The 20,971-nt window shown below is 42.8% G+C and overlaps 1 protein-coding gene across 6 annotated transcripts; it reads left to right on the top strand.

Moving 5' to 3' along the window:
• The first annotated feature begins 1,111 nt into the window (after nt 1-1,111).
• LOC117445237 (regulator of G-protein signaling 2-like) lies at nt 1,112-14,188 on the top strand. 6 transcript variants are annotated; one of them, XM_034080745.2, is made up of 6 exons: nt 8,110-8,475; nt 9,121-9,163; nt 11,940-12,029; nt 12,679-12,740; nt 12,974-13,140; nt 13,288-14,188. In XM_034080745.2, exons 3-6 carry the CDS (start codon nt 12,010-12,012, stop codon nt 13,480-13,482), a joined length of 444 nt encoding a protein of 147 aa, XP_033936636.1. In that variant the 5' UTR covers nt 8,110-8,475; nt 9,121-9,163; nt 11,940-12,009; the 3' UTR covers nt 13,483-14,188. The 6 variants fall into 6 exon arrangements, with proteins under 6 accessions (XP_033936638.1, XP_033936636.1, XP_033936635.1 ...); XM_034080744.2 differs by having other exon boundaries at nt 9,054-9,163; XM_034080747.2 differs by lacking the exons at nt 8,110-8,475; nt 9,121-9,163 and adding an exon at nt 1,112-2,452.
• The last annotated feature ends 6,783 nt before the right edge of the window (nt 14,189-20,971 follow it).

The following is a 20,971-nucleotide window of genomic DNA, read 5'->3' as shown; positions in this document are numbered from 1 at the left end:
TATAATGAATTTTCCCTCCATTTTTTGGAATATGAGGTAATGACCTGCGTAGTCTTTGACTGGCTAGCGCTTGTACTGGCAGATTTGCATAAACGGGATTTCATTGGCTGACGCTTCTGCCGAGGCGCCAACAAAATTGAACATTGCTCAACATTTGAAGCGAGCAACGCCAGCAATGCTCCACGTCGCTTCCCAAAATACAGTCCTGCTAAAAGTGACGTCACCCTATTCAAAATGAATGGGCAGAAGCGTTGGAAGCTTTAACGCGCGCCACCGTGTGGACGGGCCGTCACAGTAGCTCTGCGCCAGAAACCTCGTGGAGGAAGAAAATAAATAAATAATAATTGGAATATCATCCCTCCACTCCCATTATCATCCCTCAGCTAGCAGCTGCGCTATCTACTCACCCAGATTCCGTGTTCGTTGACTATCCCTGTCAGGGCTCTCCCAAGGCTTCAGGGTAGGGGTCCTCCCATCTCCCACAGTGACTTTCGTAGCAAGAAACTTACAGTCAGCCGCTAAAGAACCCAACATAGTTTCCCAGCTCATCGACAAAGAACTTCTCAAAGGATATATAATCTGCCCTTTTAGCTCCTCCCCCTTCTCAGTGTTCCGTTCAAATCCCATCGGAATAAGCCACACGTAAATAAAAGGCTGATTTTCGATCTGTTCGCTCCCCGCTCCGGCCATTCAGCAGCGTCAATAGCATCATCCCTCCAGATCAGTTCTCCCTTCACCATGCCTCAGTGGATAATGCAATAAAGATGATCAAGTTCACAGGGCACGGAGCTCGGCTCTCCAAAGCGGACATTACCGATGCCTTCAACATCATCCCCATTCATCCGTCTCAGTGGAATTCGTTCGGTATTAAGTGGGAGTTCAAACTCTATTTTCGCAGAAGCAGCCCCTGCATCTTCAATTCCTTCTCGGAAGCGCTCTGCTGGATCCTGCTGAATCCCGCTGAACATCGTCAGAATCCCCTCCGTCCTTCACCTACTGGACGACTCCTCCCCATAGACCCGCCACAGGACAGCTCAGGGATCTCACTGGCCAAGCTTAAACACTGCTTCAGGAGTTAGGTGTCCCTCTCTCCAAGGAGAAAATGTTAGGTCCCGACACACGCTTAGAGTTCTTAAGCATCATCCTCGACTCCATAGACATCAAGGCGTCTCTCCCCTCCGACAAATTGCAGCGCATCCGGGACATCACCAAGTCATACTGCGAGCAACACGTTATCACAAAACAACAGTTGCTCTCCCTTCTCGGACACCTCAACTTCGCCATGCATGTCATCCCCCAGGGGCGCTCGTTCATCTCCCGCCTCCTGGACGCAGCATCAGCGGTCGACAAACTCCATGACTGCGTTTTCTTAGACGAAGGCTGCCGCTCAGACCTATGTTTCTGGTCCCTCCTGCTCGCCCACTGGAACGGAGTTACTTTCTTTTACAATGACCTCGTGCGTTCCTCTGACTCAATGAGGTTCTTCACGGATGCCGCCCCATCCATGAGTTTTGGGGGTTTCTTCCAGGGAGAGTGGTTCGCAGGGTCATGGCCCCTGTCAATTTCTACCTCAAGCAAGTTCTCATTAAATCCGGCCTATCACCTATATCATACCCGGGACATTCCTTCAGGATAGGTGCAGCCACCTCTGCTGCTAATCAAGGTCTCTCTACCTCATCCCTACAACAACTAGGACGGTGGTCCTCCTCCGCCTTCACAACCTACATTCGCCCAGACATCAGCGCCGTACTGGCTTCCCAAAGATCTCTCAGACCCTAACTATGGTATCTATGCATATAACTGGTGGTGGCTCATAAACACATTCACAAGTATACATGTCTCACTAAGGTACCTCATATTCAAACTGCATTCCTGTCCTAATTCCGCGGGCCCCGCCCACAGGGAATAATGTCTCGTCTCACACTGCAACTACATGTAACGGGCTTCATCTCCGGCACACAGGTATTTCATTCCCAGGCCTAGCTCAAACGTATCAGTGTAAAATGTATTTCCTGCAGTCAGGCGTGGACTCGGGCCACCGTACACCCCCGTGTCAGTTACAAAACAAAGGAAAGAAAGAAGGAGAAAAGAGTAAAGAAAAAGAGATATATATATATATATATATATATAGCCTGCGAAGTCAGGCGTGGCAGAAGGCCACCGTACACTTCGGTGTCAGTTACGAAAGAAAGAGAAAAGAGTAAAGAAAAAGATGTATATAGCCTGCGAAGTCAGGCGTGGCGGAAGGCCACCGTACACTTCGGTGTCGTGGACGTTGGGCCACCGTTACAAAACGAAACCGCTCGCTCCTCGGCGTAGTCAAGCCCTGCTGGCCAGGCATGCGACCCGCAGGTCGTTTTCAGGTAAGACCGGCACTGATTTCGGCACTATGTCGCTCATATACGTGTTAATCTATTATCTTTCCTTCCCAGATCACCAGTCACCCCACAAGGTAAGCAACTCAGTTCATCTCAGTATTTCATACTTCACTGGTTTTGGGGATTTCATCGGAGCGGTGCTTTCCCTCCTAAATGATTATCCTGCAAACCGGGGCCTAATCGCCAAACACCATTACATTCTCCTGTTGTATTATCATGGCAATCATTTCATTCATATGACGTGTAAACAATAAATATGTAATTCTTACATCACGTCTCTCCGGTTTGAACTATAGAAGTCTATTACATTACATGACATTACATTGCATTTAGCTGACGCTTTTATCCAAAGCGACTTACAATAAGTGCATTCGACCAAGAAGATACAAACTTGAAGAAAACAGAATCATATAAGTACATCAGGTTTCATAGAGCTAAAACATTTCAAGTGCTACTCAACTGGCTTTAGATAAGCCAGTCCTTTATTAGTATATAAGTGCTTTGTTAATAGTTCTATCGCTCGAAGTGGAGTCGAAAGAGATGTCCTGATTTCAATGGGGAGCTCATTCCACCATTTAGGATCCAGGATAGCAAACCCACGTGTTTTTGCTGATGGGAACTTGGGTCCCCCTCGCAGTGCGGGTGCAGCGAGCTGTTTAGCTGATGCAGAGCGGAGTGCGTCTATGAAAAGATTATCCTACATCCCAGTTGATTTTATAACCTAGTGTAATTAAACATTTTCCTAATCAGTTTATGGTCTCAATCCCTATTCATTTTGTGAATTACAAACTCATCTAAAGTAATATACAGATGATACACAGTGTATGATTAAGGGCTATACCTTATGATTGACAGATCTCTACCCTGTGGTGTCCGGTTTGCATGGACTTTGTGTTTTCATCTTATAACTTTACTAACTCAGTAAAGCTTCTAAACGTGCAAATCTGTTCATTATATATATATATTAAACAAGCCAATAAAAAAATGTAATAGGTAATGTTTTAGTTGGCACGTTGTCTGTTTCCGTATCGGGTTTCGGGATTTCCTGGAAAGCACTACATCTTGGCTGGCATATGCACATTTTGGCCAATTTGTCGGCCATTTGAGAGAGGAAAGGGAAATTAAATCAATCAATCTTATTTCCTCAACCCTCAAGTGGAGAAGAACGGACAAAGTATGACTAATGAAGACTGTTTTCAAATGTCCACTATGGTGATTCCACTGGCTCTAGCCTCCATGATGGAAGTCAACAGAAAAGCCACAACATAACTTATTGTCTCTCAACACACTCTCACTCCCTAAGCGTCCAGGAGCGACGCTTGGTCAGGGTCCCGTGGCGTCCAGTTGTGATGCGCCGAGGCTCCTTCAGCTTCATAAACGGCGCAAAGAGCTTTCAACTGATTGCAATGTATTCCCATCGGTGGCGGTATTTGACGCTCAGGGAAGCACCGCATCCATTTATGTCGGCAGCTCTTAAAGGCAATGTGAGCGTCCATTCCCATTGGATAACGGAGAATTGTACACCCGGAAGTAAGTATTCTCCTTACTGTCGATTGATTTGACAGTGATATCTCCACTACTCATCAACTCAAAAACACCAGATTACCTTTGTTAATTAAACGACATCGATAGGTTTAAATTGTGTGCAATGCTTTTGTGTTTTCCCCTTCAATTCTGAGAAACAACTTGTTTTCTCTGAAATGTGGAGCGCCAAAGAGACTACACTACCCACAATCCCTATTGTTGTGACAAAGCCTGTCCGACAAACCTTGTGATAAGTCAACAAGCTCTGTGATTGGATGAAACATAAATTCATACATTCTATTACTCAAAACCATTCTATTTATTCTAACATAAATTACATGCCAGTGTTTTATCTTTTTATTACTTATATTTTTATACTTTCTTTGCTATGAGTTATATCAGAAGCAAATTATGTTTCTGAAGATGTGTAGTCAATTCCACCCTTCAATGTAACATACATGTGAACTCTCATTACAGGAACAATACCGGAAACAGACGTAGGAAAGGTCCTCAGCTCGCTGATTGGATGTTTTAGCCGCAATGCACGTTTTTAAAGATATTACTGATTTTCTTTGAATATAAGAATGTAAATACTGAGTTGAGAGAATAGTCAGGGGTTTTGGGTGATGGGAGACACATCTATGGAATCACAATTTCAATAGCTTACCATTAAATGACGGATATACCTTTCTGTCTGTCATGTTTTACAAATCAGATATTAATGTGTAGAAGTAAAACATGAGAAATAGTATAGCAATATCCTGTACAATTATGTAAAAACATGAATAAAACTAAATATCTTCAGATGTTATGCATACATAAGTGTCCTACACTAATAATACAAAGTTATTATTAGTATGCTGTGTGTACCTTGTGTGCACCGCCTAGTGGTTAAAGCACGTTATTGAATTATCTTTGAATAATGTTATTTTTGTTGAATAATGTTATTTTTGTTGAATAATGTTATTTGATGAAAAAAATATTAAGATTACATACTTTCATAGGGGGAAAGTAGAAGGTCAATGATAGAAATATAGAATATAAAAAATCAAGAAGATACTGTAAGTGATCTCTACAATAAAACAGTTTAGTGCTGGATGTACACAGATATCTTCCTTATAAAGTGACCTTGGGTCCCATGAAAGGTGCTATATAAATCTAAGCTATTATTATTATTATTATATTAATATGAGGATGTGCAAAACAAACAAACTAATTAGCCTTTATTAACATATTAAAGAATACTTTAGGTTAAGGTCTTCTTTCAAATAAGAAAAAAACTTTGGGGGTATCTATTTACAGATAAATATTAAGCCTGACAAAATACTTAACGTCTACTATATTGCTTTCCTGCAATGTTAACTACTGTATGTTGAAGCACTTATTTTAACTGATATTATACACATTAATTATACTCTTATGTATGTAGATAGTATAAAAAATGTGCAGAATTTGACAGTTTAATGGTGGAGGTATACACACATATTGATAGATGTATTGTAATGCACTGTTGAGGAACCTGTGACCCAAGTTTTTCATTCATTGCATAACTACAATGTAGTTGTGTATATGATATGTCAATAAACCTTTGAAAATCTTGAAATCTTGATAGGGATGTGCAAAATAGCCATTATATACAGTTTTTAATTAACTATTAGTAGAGAATAACGATTAATGAATATACTTTATAGAGATCTGCAGATAAATGTTTAGTCTTCTCAAGCACCAACAATCAAATATTTCTCCTGATTGTTGGCACTTGACAATCACTGTAGTTCCAGTAATCCAAAATTCGGCTCACAGATAGCAAATAAGCTTGACTCGGACAAAATACGTCTCAGGATAGTTTGTTTTTTACTTACACAAAAAGGTATCAAACACAAACACATATTCTCTCAGGTCAAAAAACTATGTTGCTCGGTGCTTCTTTCTCCTTCTCACACACCAATCACCAGCAGCTGACGTCGGCTATAACGTCTCGTAATCACGAACAGCTGCGGTCGTCTATGCCGTTAATTTCACACGGCTGGTTCCAATAAATTATATACTAGCACTAACAACAAATGATAATAATATTCAAATATACATTTTAACATATGGCTCCTACAATCACCTTTCCCTGAATTGTACTCAGGTGTAACTAAAGTCTGATTTAAGGGTTGTTCATATTTCACATCATTAATCAGAATCTGCAAAGTAACTAAAATAAATGAAGTGGAGTAAAAATACCAGCATAACCTCTGCATTGTAGTGGAGTAGAATTACAAAGTAACAATGAGCTGTCATGTGGGTATATATTAATGCTGCCCATTATGGATACAAGCTATTTTCACCCATTTAGTAATTACATGTTTTAAATTTGTACACACCAATTTCTTTCCTATCGCCTAAACCTCCAGGGCTGTACACAGTTTAATACTTCAACTTCTAATTTTGGGAAAAACGAAAACGTCTTTTAAAACTATAATTCCCAGTAGAGACGTGCCATAGAGAACATTTTGCGAAACACCATAGCCAGCATGTGTAGTTCTCGAGTCCAGTTTTGAATAGTCTGCCGTGGTTTCGTTCCATTTCAAAGAGCTTGACGCTCGGCATAACCTTGGCGCACTGCCACTCCAACATCCAATCCCAGAGCTTGAAGATTAATCACAGGGTTTGTCGCAAAAAGGACAGGCGTCGTCACAACAATAGCTGGGGATTGTGGGTAGTATAGTCTCTTTGGCGCTCCACATTTCAGAGAAAACAAGATGTTTCTCAGAATTGAAGGGGAAAACACAAAAGCATTGTGCACAATTTAAATCTATCAATGTCGTTTAATTAACAAAGGTAATCTGGGGTTTTTGAGTTGATGAGTAGTGGAGATATCACTGTCAAATCAATCGACAGTAAGGAGAATACTTACTTCCGGGTGTACAATTCTCCGTTATCCAATGGGAATGGACGCTCACATTGCCTTTAAGAGCTGCCGACATAAATGGATGCGGTGCTTCCCTAAGCGTGAAATACCGCCGCCGATGGGAATACATTGCAATCAGTTGAAAGCTCTTTGCGTCCGTTTATGAAGCTGAAGGAGCCTCGGGGCGTCACAACTGGACGCCACGGGACACTGACCAAGCGTCGCTCCTGGACGCTTAGGGAGTGAGAGTGTGTTGGTTTTCAGCTCGTGTCAGGACATGGTATAAGCCTTGTTGCAAGACAATACTGCCACTTCATTAGTCTTACTTAAATCAGATCATCCAGAGAGCCTGCCGCATCAATTATTCCTAATATTGACAATTAGAAAACCAGATTTCCCAAAATGCCAAGTTATCTCTTAAATCACATACAAATTAATGATACAAATAGGCTAATCTGAACAGTTAAAAATGCTGCACAGAACAGTCTTGTGCTGGGCCCAGCTGAGTTCATATTTTTTTAAACCTTGTGTTGTATTGACTAAAGGAATATTTCTGGGTTTATTGGTAGGCTATTGCATTTTATTGGTGTCACACAGTGGATTTTTACCAGCTTTGGCTGACCCCTGAGAAATATAAAATCCTTGTATTTCCTTCTCTGTGTGTTTTAATTGCTGCGATTTGTCCTTTATGTGTTGTTGATCGACTGCATTTCTCCCTGTGGACCAGATAGTACGTTTTAACACTGACAGCTACTGTATATCTGTTCAACATGTAAGTAGGTGTTGTAGGATTGAATGATTGCATTTCTATAAAAATAGAAAGAAAGTTTGCATACCTTCTCATCCATTTAAGCAAGTATTTTCCTGCAGTTGAAGCTTCATAAAACAGGCCATGACCTGATTCTGCTTCCAACAAGCCAGCCATTATGTTCCTTATTGTAACACAAAAACAACCCAACATATCAGAACATGTATCAGTCGCCATAGAGATGCCTTCCCATCCAATATTAAGCCTTACCCAGGATCCCCGTCATAGCCTGCCCGACATTGAAATATACAGGAAGGGGAGGGCACAGTCAAGTCAAAACACACAAAGATAGATTCTAAAAGGGTGTCGTGATTTTAGTTTTATATTCCGGTTTTATTTAGAAATTCTGTTGTCCCTTTGTCTGGTCTTCCTTCCTGTGTTTGCCCTCCTGTGTCTGATTGTCTCATTGGGTTCACCTGTTGCCCTTGTGTTTCTGCCTCCCCTGCCCAGCTGTGTCTTGTCCTGTGATTACCCTTCTGTCTATTTAATCTAGTCTTCCCCATTGCGCCATGCTCGGTTGACGTCTTCCTTGTACCTCCATGTTTGTCCCTGTTGGTTTTTTGTCCGGTTGCTTCCTCGTGCTACCGGTTTATGGATTTGAGGTTTTTTCATTGTCATCGGCTTTTATTTGTGAGGATTATCTTTTACAAAAAGCAATTGTTACATTTCCTTTGCCACAAAGCTTTTGTTCTGCTTAAGTGCACAATCCGATGGAAAAATCCCATTTTACTTATTCAAGAGGCCCAGAAAAACAAATGCATAGTAGTATCCTAGCCCAGAGATTGTGAAGAACAAGGAATAAGGAAGAATATTATGTTAATTAAACTGTTCAAAAACAGAAAGGCAACAAGGAATGAATTAAAAAAGCAGTAAGTAAAAACAGAGAATATCATATTACACAAACATGTTCTCACCCTATGTCATGTCTGTTTTTACTTCATGTCTTTGTGTTTCCCCGCCTGTTTTGGTTGTCTGTCCTGGCCTTATCAGTTACACTTGTTCCATTAGCCCTGCACCTTATCCCCTCATTCCTTTAGATGGTGCTGGTTTTCTGTTTAGTCATGGTTTGATCCACGTCTGCATGTAACTTAAGGGTCTGTTCTATGCCTTGCCGTGCATTGCCTTGCCCTCTTTATTATTCCTCGATTTAAAGTGTTTTCTGTCAAAAGTTCCTGTTGCATGCAGTCTGCCTTGCAGACATGTCTTCTTTTCCACCCTTGATGTTTTGCATATCTTTCTTTAAGCACTTGAAGCTTGATACTAAAGCACATGCTTTTGGCACTAGAAGCAGCAAAGCAAAAAAATAAAATAATGCCACAATTCCCAAACACAAAAGAGGCCACAATCTGCAAGCCAGTGCTGGGAATCTCCTTCTGCGTAAAGCACTCTGAATAGACCTCGTGCCTTGGTGGAAACTTGGCTCTGCTTTTCCTCCACTTCTAAACAGACGTCTGCCTACACACAGTCTGCACATCATAATAAACACATGGGATGAACACTGTGTTTTCACCCAGCAGAGAGAGCAGAAAGATGCCAATGATGATCACAACACAGCAGGTGACGCAGATAAGTTATTGCACAGATAATCTAGAACAAATTGTTATTTTTCTGTACATATACGTGTCGTGTTCCGCAATAGAAATACCATTTCAATGTTTCTGGGATATGATGGCGATGCCCAGCAACACGTTACTGGAATAATGAGTTTGCACGTAAGTATTCTCAAGCCTCAAGACTGATAGGAAATTATTTAATTACTGTTTTTAATGTTTACAGTTATTGACTATCTGTTAAACTAACAAGAGCATGCATTCATCATGTGGTGCAAATTAATATTTATTTTGGAATAGTTTTAGATTTCAGTTTACTTCTGTGTCACGCAGACAAGTTGTACCTGTAATAGAATGAATGTTCATGGACGCATCTTTGTGTGCAAACAGCATCTGAATGGAAACATAGGGATAGTACAAAGTGAGAATGATGCGGTTAGATGTCTTCTTGGCACAACAACTGGTTTTGCAGACATTATTTTAAGATTACACAATGGATTAATATGCAGCCTGATGCCCATACAAAATGGAAAGAAATAGAGTGCTTCCGTTTTGTGCATAAAAGGATGTGCAGGACTGTACGTAAATGCTAGCATGTTTATGTAATTCAATTAATCACATGAGCTTTTATCATTGTCATTGATCGTTCAGGGAATATTTATTATACTTCTGGTAGTTTTGATTTGATTTGCTCCTAGCCAAGGATTAGTTTTAGTTTTGTCGTCCAATTGTGTCAGCAGCAGTGGGCATCTATGAGCAACAACATCAAAATAGAGAAACTCAGAAACAAAAAGTTACATTATTGCTGTATTATTATTATTATAGCCGTGCTATAGTGCTCAAGTCTACCTGTTTCAAGTTGTTCACAGCAAACAATCAATAACTATCCTGTCAACCAAGGTAAAGTACAATCCACAACTTTTGCTAAAGGAAAACAAAAAATGGTGAATCGAGTATAGCTATGTCATATTATGCAGAGGAAATGAGGAAAAACGTGGTGACTAGCTGGTGAAGAAAGTCCAACATGTAGAAGCTTAAGACCCAAACAACTCAAGACAAGAGTGAATAATTTGTCACTCTGACTCAAAAACTGGAATCTTCTTTATCCTAAACGGCTCTAACTTATAACGTTGTTATGAAACTTATTCAGCCCACTCAAGGCCAAAAACATGCTGCTTAAATCAGACCTCACTTTTCAAGGTTGAACTGAGTTAGAAGTGGTTGACAGTTACATGTTTTAGATGTCCAGGTTACATGTTTCCTCTCAACAGCCTGTCAGCAAATGTAAGATTTCTGATGGAGCAGTGAACTTCAGTCAGCTGATGAGTATCAGCTGTTTCATTCATGCTTCACAATCTCAGTCATATTGGTACAGACGCACCTTGATTAGCTGACATTTCTTCTCGCAACTGACACCCTTGTGCCAGTGCTGCTCCCTCTAACCTCCTCCTATGGTGCTGAGAGTTTGGGGTATTGTTGATTTTAATAAGATCTCATGTTCATGCATGTGTTTGTTGATGGGGGATCAGTTCTCCTAGCAGCAACGAATTCCTCAAGCTCCTTCAAACAGCAAAGCTTTTTCCACCCAATATAACTGTACACATTTTAGCTATAAATGGTTAGATCCTTGACTGGCGTGTTGCTGACTGACGTTTCAATGTGTCAGGTTGTAGCTGTTGTTGATAGGATAACATAGACGTCTAAAAACAACCTCTACATATCAACAAATGTAGCCGATAATTTTCAAATATGTAACCTTAAAAGTCCCCAGTTGACCTAAGAGCTAATGTTTTCTATTAACGTGTTTAATGAACTGGGGTGGATATGAGAGGGATGTGTTCAGCAGAGCTTGCATTTCTTTTTTTAAACATTCATAGAAGTAAGAGGATATTGCATCATCATCTATGTACCAACTTGTCATATTTGGACATGCCATCATCAACAGAAAAAATGCTTCATTGATACACACCCTGTGTGACTAATTCATTCAATGTGAACACTACAGGTAGTGTTGCAAAGTCACAATGAATCAGTTGTACATCAGAGATAGTGATAAGCGACAGCTACTGGCAAACTGAAAAGGCACTTTCTATATATAGTAGTACTTTATTGTGTGGTTCTTTCACAAAGTCAAGTAAAATAGGTGATAAATAAATGATTTTTAAATGTACATAAATACAGAAGAGAGCTGTTGATTTGTCCACAATGCTCTTAAAATGTAAAACAAGCAAGAAAAACACAAGGAAAGATGAGCGTAAAGTTCCATTACCCCCTGACTGAACTTTATTTGAGTAAATAAGGGTCTTGAGTCTCCTATAGGCGTCACATCTTGACCTTACTCTTAAGTAATGGAAGCCCCGAGGCTCCTGGGGGAGGGAATACTTTTGCAATGACAGCCTATCATTGCCTCAGGCTGAGAGTCACACTGGGCCAAGTTACTGTTTACGCAACCACAGCCAATCACGTTAAAGACCATGCCAGGCCCGCCTCCTGCCTGCCACACTGCTGATGGTGGCTGCAGAGAGAAACTATAAAGTTGCCTGTCAAGTGGAGGAGGAGTAGTAGAGATTGAACCATGAGAGAGAACCTTGCCTGTGTGTTATCCCAAAACATGGCCTTTTCTGACTGTATGAACCCCACTGACTTTGCTGCAGAAAAGAAGGGAATAAAGTAAGTTAATGTCTGGCTGAAAAATGATTCAGGGTTATGGATGTCTTGTAAAAGATATAACTCAGAATGATGCTGCTATAAAAATCTAATGAGTGATTTCATTTTGTTTCCAGGAGGAAAGACTGGAGAAACAGAATACGATTTCTCTTGAAAACAAACTCTTCCAAGTCAATTCTACATCTGATGACAACCAGACCTCACAGGTGAGACCCTTTCTATTGTGATCATTGTTGTAAGAATGTTTTTTATTTTGTTTGTTTGGTAGTTATAGTTTATTTAGTTTGAAATAAACAGGTTTTTTTGTTTTTTACTTAAATTGGAATTGAACTATATTTGAATATAGTGAATTATATTCAACTTCTGTTTTAGTTTTTACATGCACTTCTTTTGACTTATGACATATACTGTTTGAATTTTGACACACATGTTATGAATGTATTGATTTATTAATAAACAAACTAAGCCAGATAACAATGACTATGTCTGATATCAATTGTTTAAATTAAATTATATCCCCATGGCAGCATGGACACACTGTATAAGTAAAAGTAACAACAAATTCGAAAACCAATCATTTTTATTTGTCACATTTTCAGTTTCACTTTTACATTTTGTATAAGCAGTAAAATGCAATTCCACCAGTTCCTTAAATGTGTATATTCCAAAAATAACCTATAGAATATTTAACTTAAAAATCATGCAATAAGCCAATGATTTATTAGCTATTATATGAACAATCAGATTGTTTTTATTCAATTCAAGGATTTTGCAGTGTGAATTAAAAGTTACATTAAAACGTGGTTGTCTGCTCTTCTATGATGATCTAAAACAATCCATGTCTTCTTCCCTCAGGCCGACAGCTGATGACGTGCAGCAGTGGGCGCAGTCACTTGACAGACTACTCAGTCATAAATGTAAGAGTCATTCAACGCACTATTGGTACACGATTACATTAAAGAGTCTCAAAGGTCAATTGTGTGCTGAATTTATGCCCTTTATTGGCCCCAATAAAACAAAGCTGCTATAATGGCTTTTCACTTCCTTTACCTTACACTAATGGGCAAACAGTGAGTGGATGATTCCCTCAGCTCATGGTGCTTGCCTTGTCTTTAACACTTATTCTTCTTCTTCCTTCTCCCGCCCACAGATGGAAAAGCTGCATTTTATATCTTCCTAAAGTCTGAGTACTGCGAGGAGAACATTGAGTTTTGGACGGCGTGTGAGGAGTTCAGGATCCTCACGTCAAAGAAAGAGATGGCGTCCAAGGCCAACAGTATTTACGAGGATTTCATTCAAAATGAAGCTCCCAAAGAGGTAGCCATTATAGCATTCAGTATTCATCTAAATTAATGTGTTTTTTTGTATTTGATTCATCAAACGTATTTTAAACAGAATGATTGTGCCAAGTTCTTATTAAAAATTGATTTCAAAGGCTAATAATGACTGTTTCTTTGGTCACAGATAAACCTGGATTTCCACACCAAAAATTACATCGCCGAGAGCCTCCATGAGCCAACTACCGCCTGCTTCCTGTCAGCTCAGAGGAAGGTATACAGCCTGATGGAGAACAACTCCTACCCCAGATTTATCTACTCCGACCTTTACAAAGAACTGAGTGCAGCTGCCAGGGGAGAGGGCAAGCACATTAAGTCCTAGTCAAACTAGACTCCGGCTCCTGAAGTCATTTGTTTACCACTGTGACTGTGTGAAGAGCTGAGGATGTTCATTCCATGCACTGACACGGGATAATATACTTCAATGTAAATCCTGAGAATAAACAATAACGGCACGTAAGGGCAAATGCAAAAAGGAAGCCATTTTTAGACCGTTCTGCTGGGAGCTCACCACCAATGAAGTTTGGATGATAAGGCTGGATGCTGTATGCTGCTGAAGGCGGTGCACAGATCATTTCCACCAGATTGGATTACAGTTGCATTTTGTTGACGGGGCCATTACCTGCACTATTTAAATGAAGTATTTTTGGAAATGATGCGCTTTAAAAGAATGGTGTTAAGGATTTACTGCATTCCCGGCTGAGATGAATGTCAAAACATTTAATGTATCTCTTAGGGACGATGCTGTCAGAATGTATTTGTGTTCAGATTTCCACTTGAAGACTTTGCACAGCTTTCATACACACAGGACTTGTGTGTAAATGAAAAGTACACTGTTTTGCTGTATTTGCATCAGTTTACACATAAAGTGTGATTTTAACTTATATTCACAACATACACTGTAGAATGTATGTGACGTGAAATTACTGTGATAATATTATGTTTTATAAATATCGCATCTGTTGTTTGTGAAATTAAGTTTGCAGGCAGCTGGACTGCTTCAGAAATAAAATGTATTCCTCATGAAATTTCTATGATGCATTTATTTACTTGTTCAACCAAAAATGTTGCATTTTTTCAATGATGATAATATAATATAAAGCATTTTTCTTACATAACATATAGCTCAAAGTGCTTTGCAGTATGGCAAAGTATTTTCTTCTTAATGATAGATCTTTAGTATTTATTCAAGCTGGTCAGGGTGCTAAGTTTTCCTATTAATAACTCATTTGGTATGCCACAGAAGAGGCCAGTACAATAGTACGGCAACTTAAATGTAGGGTAAGCATGGAGAAACCAGCTCGAGTAAGCTAGAATTTTAAAGTACACAACCGAAACTGCCCCTTCCTTCCCCTCCTCCAACACACACAAACGTGCACAGGAACAATGAGGGCACGCGATAAGTTTTTACAGCGCCACAGCTTCCACAGATGAAGTATTTGTATATATTTATTGTCAAAGCATTTAATTTATTCATTGCCATCGGGATGTTAAGAGCATTCCATGGAATATAACAAAAAATGTTTCTAAAGTGAATTACCTACCCTTCCTTTAATGCAAGCATTTAAGGAAATAAGCAGGAAACCAAGACAGTTTCCTTGTGGAATACCAACTCATGGTTCACAGTTTATTCTTGAGAAATATAAAATTGGAGAATGGAAACATTTTCGAAACATAAACCACATCGGCTGATATGTACGTTTCATATTTTACCAAGCCATAACAAAGTTAAACTGAATAGGTTAATGTTATGCTCATTCTAATGATAATCATACATGGTGTTCTTAGTTCTTAATACTTGTAAACACCACATAATACAGTCAGGGTGAGAACCTGTACATTTATTAATGTTTCTCCTTGTTGCATTTAGTATAGATTGAAATAGGATCAATGCATTTTGGCTGTAGCTGAACTTGTACCTTACACCCAATTCCCTACACATCTGTGAAAGCACTTTCCATAGCTATTTTGCATGAGTAGGTAACATACCCAGCAAGAAAAAACATGTTTAAAAATAATGATCCAATCAAAAACCCAACCCTTTATTCCAAGCTCTTTTCCAATAAGATTAGCTATTGCAGCATTAGCTCCAAACGTTGCTAAATTCTGTAGCATGACGGTAACACTGACAGCCCGTCTCTTCAGTCCACCCTACAACTCACCCTAAAATTATTATTATGAACATAAATATACGGTGGCCCTGAAGTGCAAGTCAAAACAACATTTCAGCAAACGCCACAGCGTTTCAGAAAACACCACCGCATTTCAGAAAACACTTCTACATTTCACAAAACGCTACAGAATTTCACAAAACGCTACAGCATTTCACAAAACGATACAGCATTCCACCAAACGCTTCAACATTTCATAAAACACAACGACATTTCATAAAACACAACGACATTTCAGAAAACACCACAGCATTTCAGAAAACACTTCAACATTTCAGAAAATACTTCAGCATTTCACAAAACACTAGCATTTTAGATAACACCACAGCATTTCACAAAACACTTCAACATTTCAACTTTTACGGAAAGGGTATAGAGTGGCGAAGTCCCGCCCATCTACTTCCGCCCCATGGGACCTTATTTTAATGAAATTATGTATTGATGTCAATGGAGAGAGAAAACGTATCTTTCGATCCCGTTTGAATTGTGCCATGAATTACATATATGATGTTTGTCAATCTTAAAAAATCATTTCCATCTCAAAAAAGTCACAGTTTGGTCCGCTGCAACTCTTACTACTTTTAAATCCAGGCTGAAGACTTTTCTTTTTGTCGCTGCTTTTAATTGAACTATTCATATCTTAAACTGCACTGTAACTTTTATCCATGTACTTTTTCTTTTAATGTTTAATTGAACTATTCATATTTTAGACTGCACTGTAACTTTTATCCATATATTTTTCCTTTTAATGTTTATTTTAGTAGCTTTTCTTTTTTAATGCTTAATGTCTTTCATTTTTTGTAAAGCACTTTGAATTGCCTTGCGTTGAAAAGTGCTATATAAATAAACTTGCCTTGCCTTAAAACTGTTGAAATGTAAGACTATGAAAAATACGCAACTAGAAAGACTACAAATCGCGTAAGTGATGTCATAACTGATGTCACAATTGTTTTCCTCCACCAAATAAGAGATAGCTAAGATAAGATAACTTTAACCAGGTTGTTATCATACTAGCAATGGGTCTTGCTCGTTCTTTCGCTTCCCGTCTGATGAAAGGACCCGGGTTGCGTTCCGATAATCCAAAAATCAGCTCCTAAATTCTAACCCTATCTCCTATTACTTGACCTCTGAGTGAAACGTCACGGGGTTAAGGGATAGTGGATAGGAGAATTCAAAAGGACTTAGGAGAAGAGACTGCGGTACTTTAGAGAATCCGAATGCACTTTCACTATCCGACGTGTTTATGATGCGCCAGCGGACGTCATAAATGTGCGTCTGCTGCTGTGGGGAAACTATGGAAACTATAGGTTACTTACGTAACCCCAGTTCTCAGAGTAACATGAAGTGAGATGTCTCACTATGGGATGCGCCTCATCGCGGAGCAAACGGAAGCATCAATCTCATTACGCCAATCCTGATTGGCTGGTGATCTTGACATCAGCGTCAGGGGAAATCACCCCCAAAAAGTAGCTTGCGCCACAACGCATGCGTCATTCAAAATAAGCACCTCTTCTCGCTTCACCATAGCAAGGAGGGCCGTCTGGTGAGACATCTCACTTCATGTTACTCTGAGAACTGGGGTTACGTAAGTTCGATGTCTCACTATGAGATATTGTAGCTCCCGTATTGCCAGACGAGCTTATCTCGAATCACCGATCAACCAGAATTTAACAGGTAGAGTCCCGACTCAACAAGGTGCCCGGCACTGCTCGGGCCACGCTTGGAGCGGAGACGTCTAGCCTGTAAAAGCGGACAAAAGTGAGCGGCGAGGACCAGCTCGCCGCTGCACAGATGTCTTGGATGGAAACACCCTTGAACAAAGCCCAGGATGTAGCCAGGCCCCGAGTCGAGTGAGCCCGCAGACCCGAAGGTGCTTGCAAATTCTGCCAAAGCAATTTCCTCCACAATCCAGTGGGAGAGCCGTTGCTTAGTAACAGGCTTGCCCTTGTGAGGGTTAGCCCAGGACACGAAGAGTTGGTCATTAAGACGAAGCTCCTTTGATCTGTCCATATATATGTGTGTAAAGCCCGGACTGGACACAACAGATCCTGCTGCTGCTCTCCAGAGAGGAAACCAGCGGCGGAGGAAATGCCTCAATGTCAATTGGGGTACACGAATCAACCACCTTTGGTGTAAAGGCAGGGTTGGGCTTCAACAACACTCTCGTTTGCCCTGGGGCAAACTGAGTGCATGAGGGATGTACAGACAGTGCATGAATATCGCTGACCCGCTTGGCGGATGCCAGGGCCAGTAACAGCACTGTCTTGAGTGACAGATGTTTCATGTCAGCTCCTTCCAGGGGTTGAAATGGGGTCATTCTGAGCCCATTCAAAACCACTGCCAGGTCCCATAAGGGCACCAGCGACCTGGAGACAGGGAGGAGCCTGCGAGCTCCCTTCATAAAACGGAAAACCAAAGGGTGTTGGCTAGCCGTCTTACCCTCAAAGCCCACATGGCATGCAGCAATAGCAGCCAGGTACACCTTGATCGTGGAGAAAGCTCTGTGTTTATCGATCAAGTCCTGTAGAAATGATAAAATCACCCCGACAGGACATTGAAAAGAGATGTGTCCTTCTTGAAGGCACCACCCCTCAAACACCCTCCACTTACAGTCGTAGAGAGACCTGGTGGAGGAAGCTCTCGCACTCTGAATAGTGTTTATCACCTTCTGAGGGAGTCCCACTGTATTCAGATTGTACCACTCACGGGTCAGGCCCATAGTGCCCCGCGCTCTGGGCGTGGGTGAAGGATCGCCCCCCCCCCTCCTGAGACAATCTGTCCCTGCGTGGTGGGGGCTGCCATGGCTGCCCGCACAACAGCTGATATTTCTCCGCCAGCCCGTACGTTACGGGCTAGGGCGGAAACATCAGAGTAAGTGTGTGGCGTTGCTCCTTCACTCTGGCCATAGTTGGGGGTAACAGAGCCAGGGATGGGAACGCGTACAGAGGACCCGGAGGTCAATCGTGTACGAGTGCGTCCCCGCCTAACAGTGCGTTTAAATCGTGCATTAATGAGAACAGCTGTCATTGAGCATTTTTTCTTTATGCGAACAGATTTAACGCGGCTCCGCCATAACGCACCCACAGCGGACTCACAATCCTTGGATGTGGAGTCCAGTCTGCATAGAGTGGTGCACCCCTGGACAGTAGTTCTGTCCCGAGGTGCATCACTCCCGGTAACTGTGTCGCTCTCAGAGAGAGGAGACGTCTGCCGCTCCAAAGGATCAGTTTGTGTGCCAGTGTGTGTGACTGGAGACAACGCAACCTCCCTTGGCGGTTCATACACGATATCGTGTTGTCTGTCCTCACGAGGACATGGTGTCCTCTGAGAGAAGGCAGGAAGCGTTTTAGGGTGGGGAACACCGCTAAGAGGTCCGGGTGATTTACGTGCGGCCGCTGGAGGTCTCTGCTCTAGAGACCTCTCACCGGGTGACCTTCGTAAATACCATACATAAAAATCAGCCTGTCTGATGTGCGTCCGTGGTGACCACCTTCCGTGAAAGGACAGCACCCGTAGGCGCGTCCCGCACTAGAAAAGTCGGGTGTAGTGCCACTACGCATTACATAATAACCAATACTCTCCGCACTTCGTGGCGCGCGGGGTATAGTTTTATTATGAGACCCATGTTGAGCGGGTGCTTTACGAGGACATTTGTCTGCGTAATCTGACTCTGCTCGGCGAGCATTATAGATAAAACCCTTCTTTCTAGGAGAGAGAGAACCTCTCTCTCCAGAATGTGGGTTGACTCTCTCTGGGCTTGTGAAAACAGAAAAAGTGTAACTGTTTTGAGAAGCCCAGGCAGATGTCGTGAGTATCTCCTGCTGTATGCTCCTTAGAGCCAGCTGAGATGCCACGCTTACGGCTCCAGCCGGCACTGCGCATGCGCGTGACGGTGGTGCGCTTACAGCTCCAGCCGGCACTGCGCATGCGTGTGACGGTGGAGCCTTGACGACCCCAGCCGGCACTGCACATGCGCGTGACGGTGGTGCCCTTAAAGCCCCAGCCGGCACTGCGTGTGGCGGTGGTGCCTTCACAGGCCCGTCAATAATCCGCCTTTTGAGAGATGCCGTAGCTGCTCTCAAAAGGGGAATAATTGGCGGGCTGTTTATTGGTTTTATTGATTTTCTTTTCATTTTTTTGAGCTGCGCCCTCGGCCTGAAGCCTGGATGCGTCAGCGGAAAATGTTTTATGACAGAGGAATCAATCAACGTGTGACGTGTGTTTGTGCGGACTTGAGGATGGTGTTTAGGCATCTCTCGAGGCGGCGGGAACACATTCACGGAGGGGAGGGGCTGTCACGCCGCTCGCTTCTTCTTCCTCGACTGCTGGCCGAAATTCTGGGTTGGCTGAGCCTGAGCTGCAGCCGGAACCGGAGATTTTCTCGGCCAACTTGCCCTTGTCTCCAGCCTGGGCTGGGGACTCGTGGTGGGCTGCGACCTCTGCTTGTCCGGTGCTTTAAACCGGGCAGAGTTCGCTTGGGTGAAGGACTGCTGCTACGAAGGCAGCGGCTGGACCCTTCGAGGGAGGCAGAGGTGGAGTGCCTCGTCCTCCTTCTTCTTCGTCTCACACCTCCTTTGCATGGAGGCGAGAGCGGAGCCGAAAATTCTCTCGGGAACGATGGGCATATCCAGCACATCTTCCCTTTCTCGGTCAGGGAGGTTGGTGAGGTTGAGCCATCTCGCTCTTTCCTGCACTACCATGATCCCCATTACTTGTCCGTGACCGCTGCCATCTCGTCCAGAGTGGCTGCTTCCGGGCTACCCGACAGGTCCTCGTCCTCGGTCCTTGGTTAGCAGTGAGGACACGTTCAGGGCCCTGGCGGACAGCGCTGCAGCTTTATAGGACTTTTCAGTCATTGTGGACTGAAAGCGTTCCACCTTTGCTGGCAGCGTGGGGTTCCTTTGGTAGAAGGTGGGCCGCCACCAGCGGTTCCATGGGCGGTATGCGGAGCAGGCCGAGCCTCTCCATTCCATCGCAGTCCAGGGAGGAGGCACCCTGGATTGGGACCTTGTTGCTGAAGGGCCAGTCTCTCCACGAGGCCGACACTTCATCCAACATTTCTGGAAAAACCGGGAGGAGTTGCCTCCCTTTGCCCGCTGTTTGGGGAAGATGCTTCCCCTCGTAGCGGGACCTGGAGGTCTCCTTGGCCATTTCAGGCCACGGAACATTGAGTCTGACCGCAGCGCCTTTGCACACGGCCTGCAGGTCCATGCTCAGACCGGGCGAAGCTGGTGTGCTGTCACCCGGGAGAGCAGCCCTCGCTCCAGGCTTTGCAGCCTGGGCCGATGACATGAAGGTGTCCTCTTCTTGTTTATCTGACTCGGACAGGAGGAACGCCAGGGCGTCCTCCTCATCGTCCTCCTCATAATCCAACTCGAGGGCACCCTCCGCGGGTGAGACCATGGTGAGGTCTAACCGGGAGCCCCAGCTTGGTAAAGCGCGGGGATCCGTTCCCGCGTGTCTTGTCGTCACCGGGTCCCGGCCTGCCGGGGCGCGGGATTCCAGTTCTGAGGCCATCGCTGATAATGAGCCCCAGACCGACACGGAGAGGGGTTCGCTCTCTGTGGCGGACGCCCCCGTGTCTTGACTGCCGGCCGGCGGGTCCATGGACATGGGGGGGTCCTGTTCCGACAGGCTAGC

This window comes from Pseudochaenichthys georgianus, chromosome 4, assembly GCF_902827115.2.
Source record: "Pseudochaenichthys georgianus chromosome 4, fPseGeo1.2, whole genome shotgun sequence".
NCBI classification, from domain to species: domain Eukaryota; kingdom Metazoa; phylum Chordata; class Actinopteri; order Perciformes; family Channichthyidae; genus Pseudochaenichthys; species Pseudochaenichthys georgianus.
This window is presented reverse-complemented; position numbering and strand designations above follow the sequence as displayed.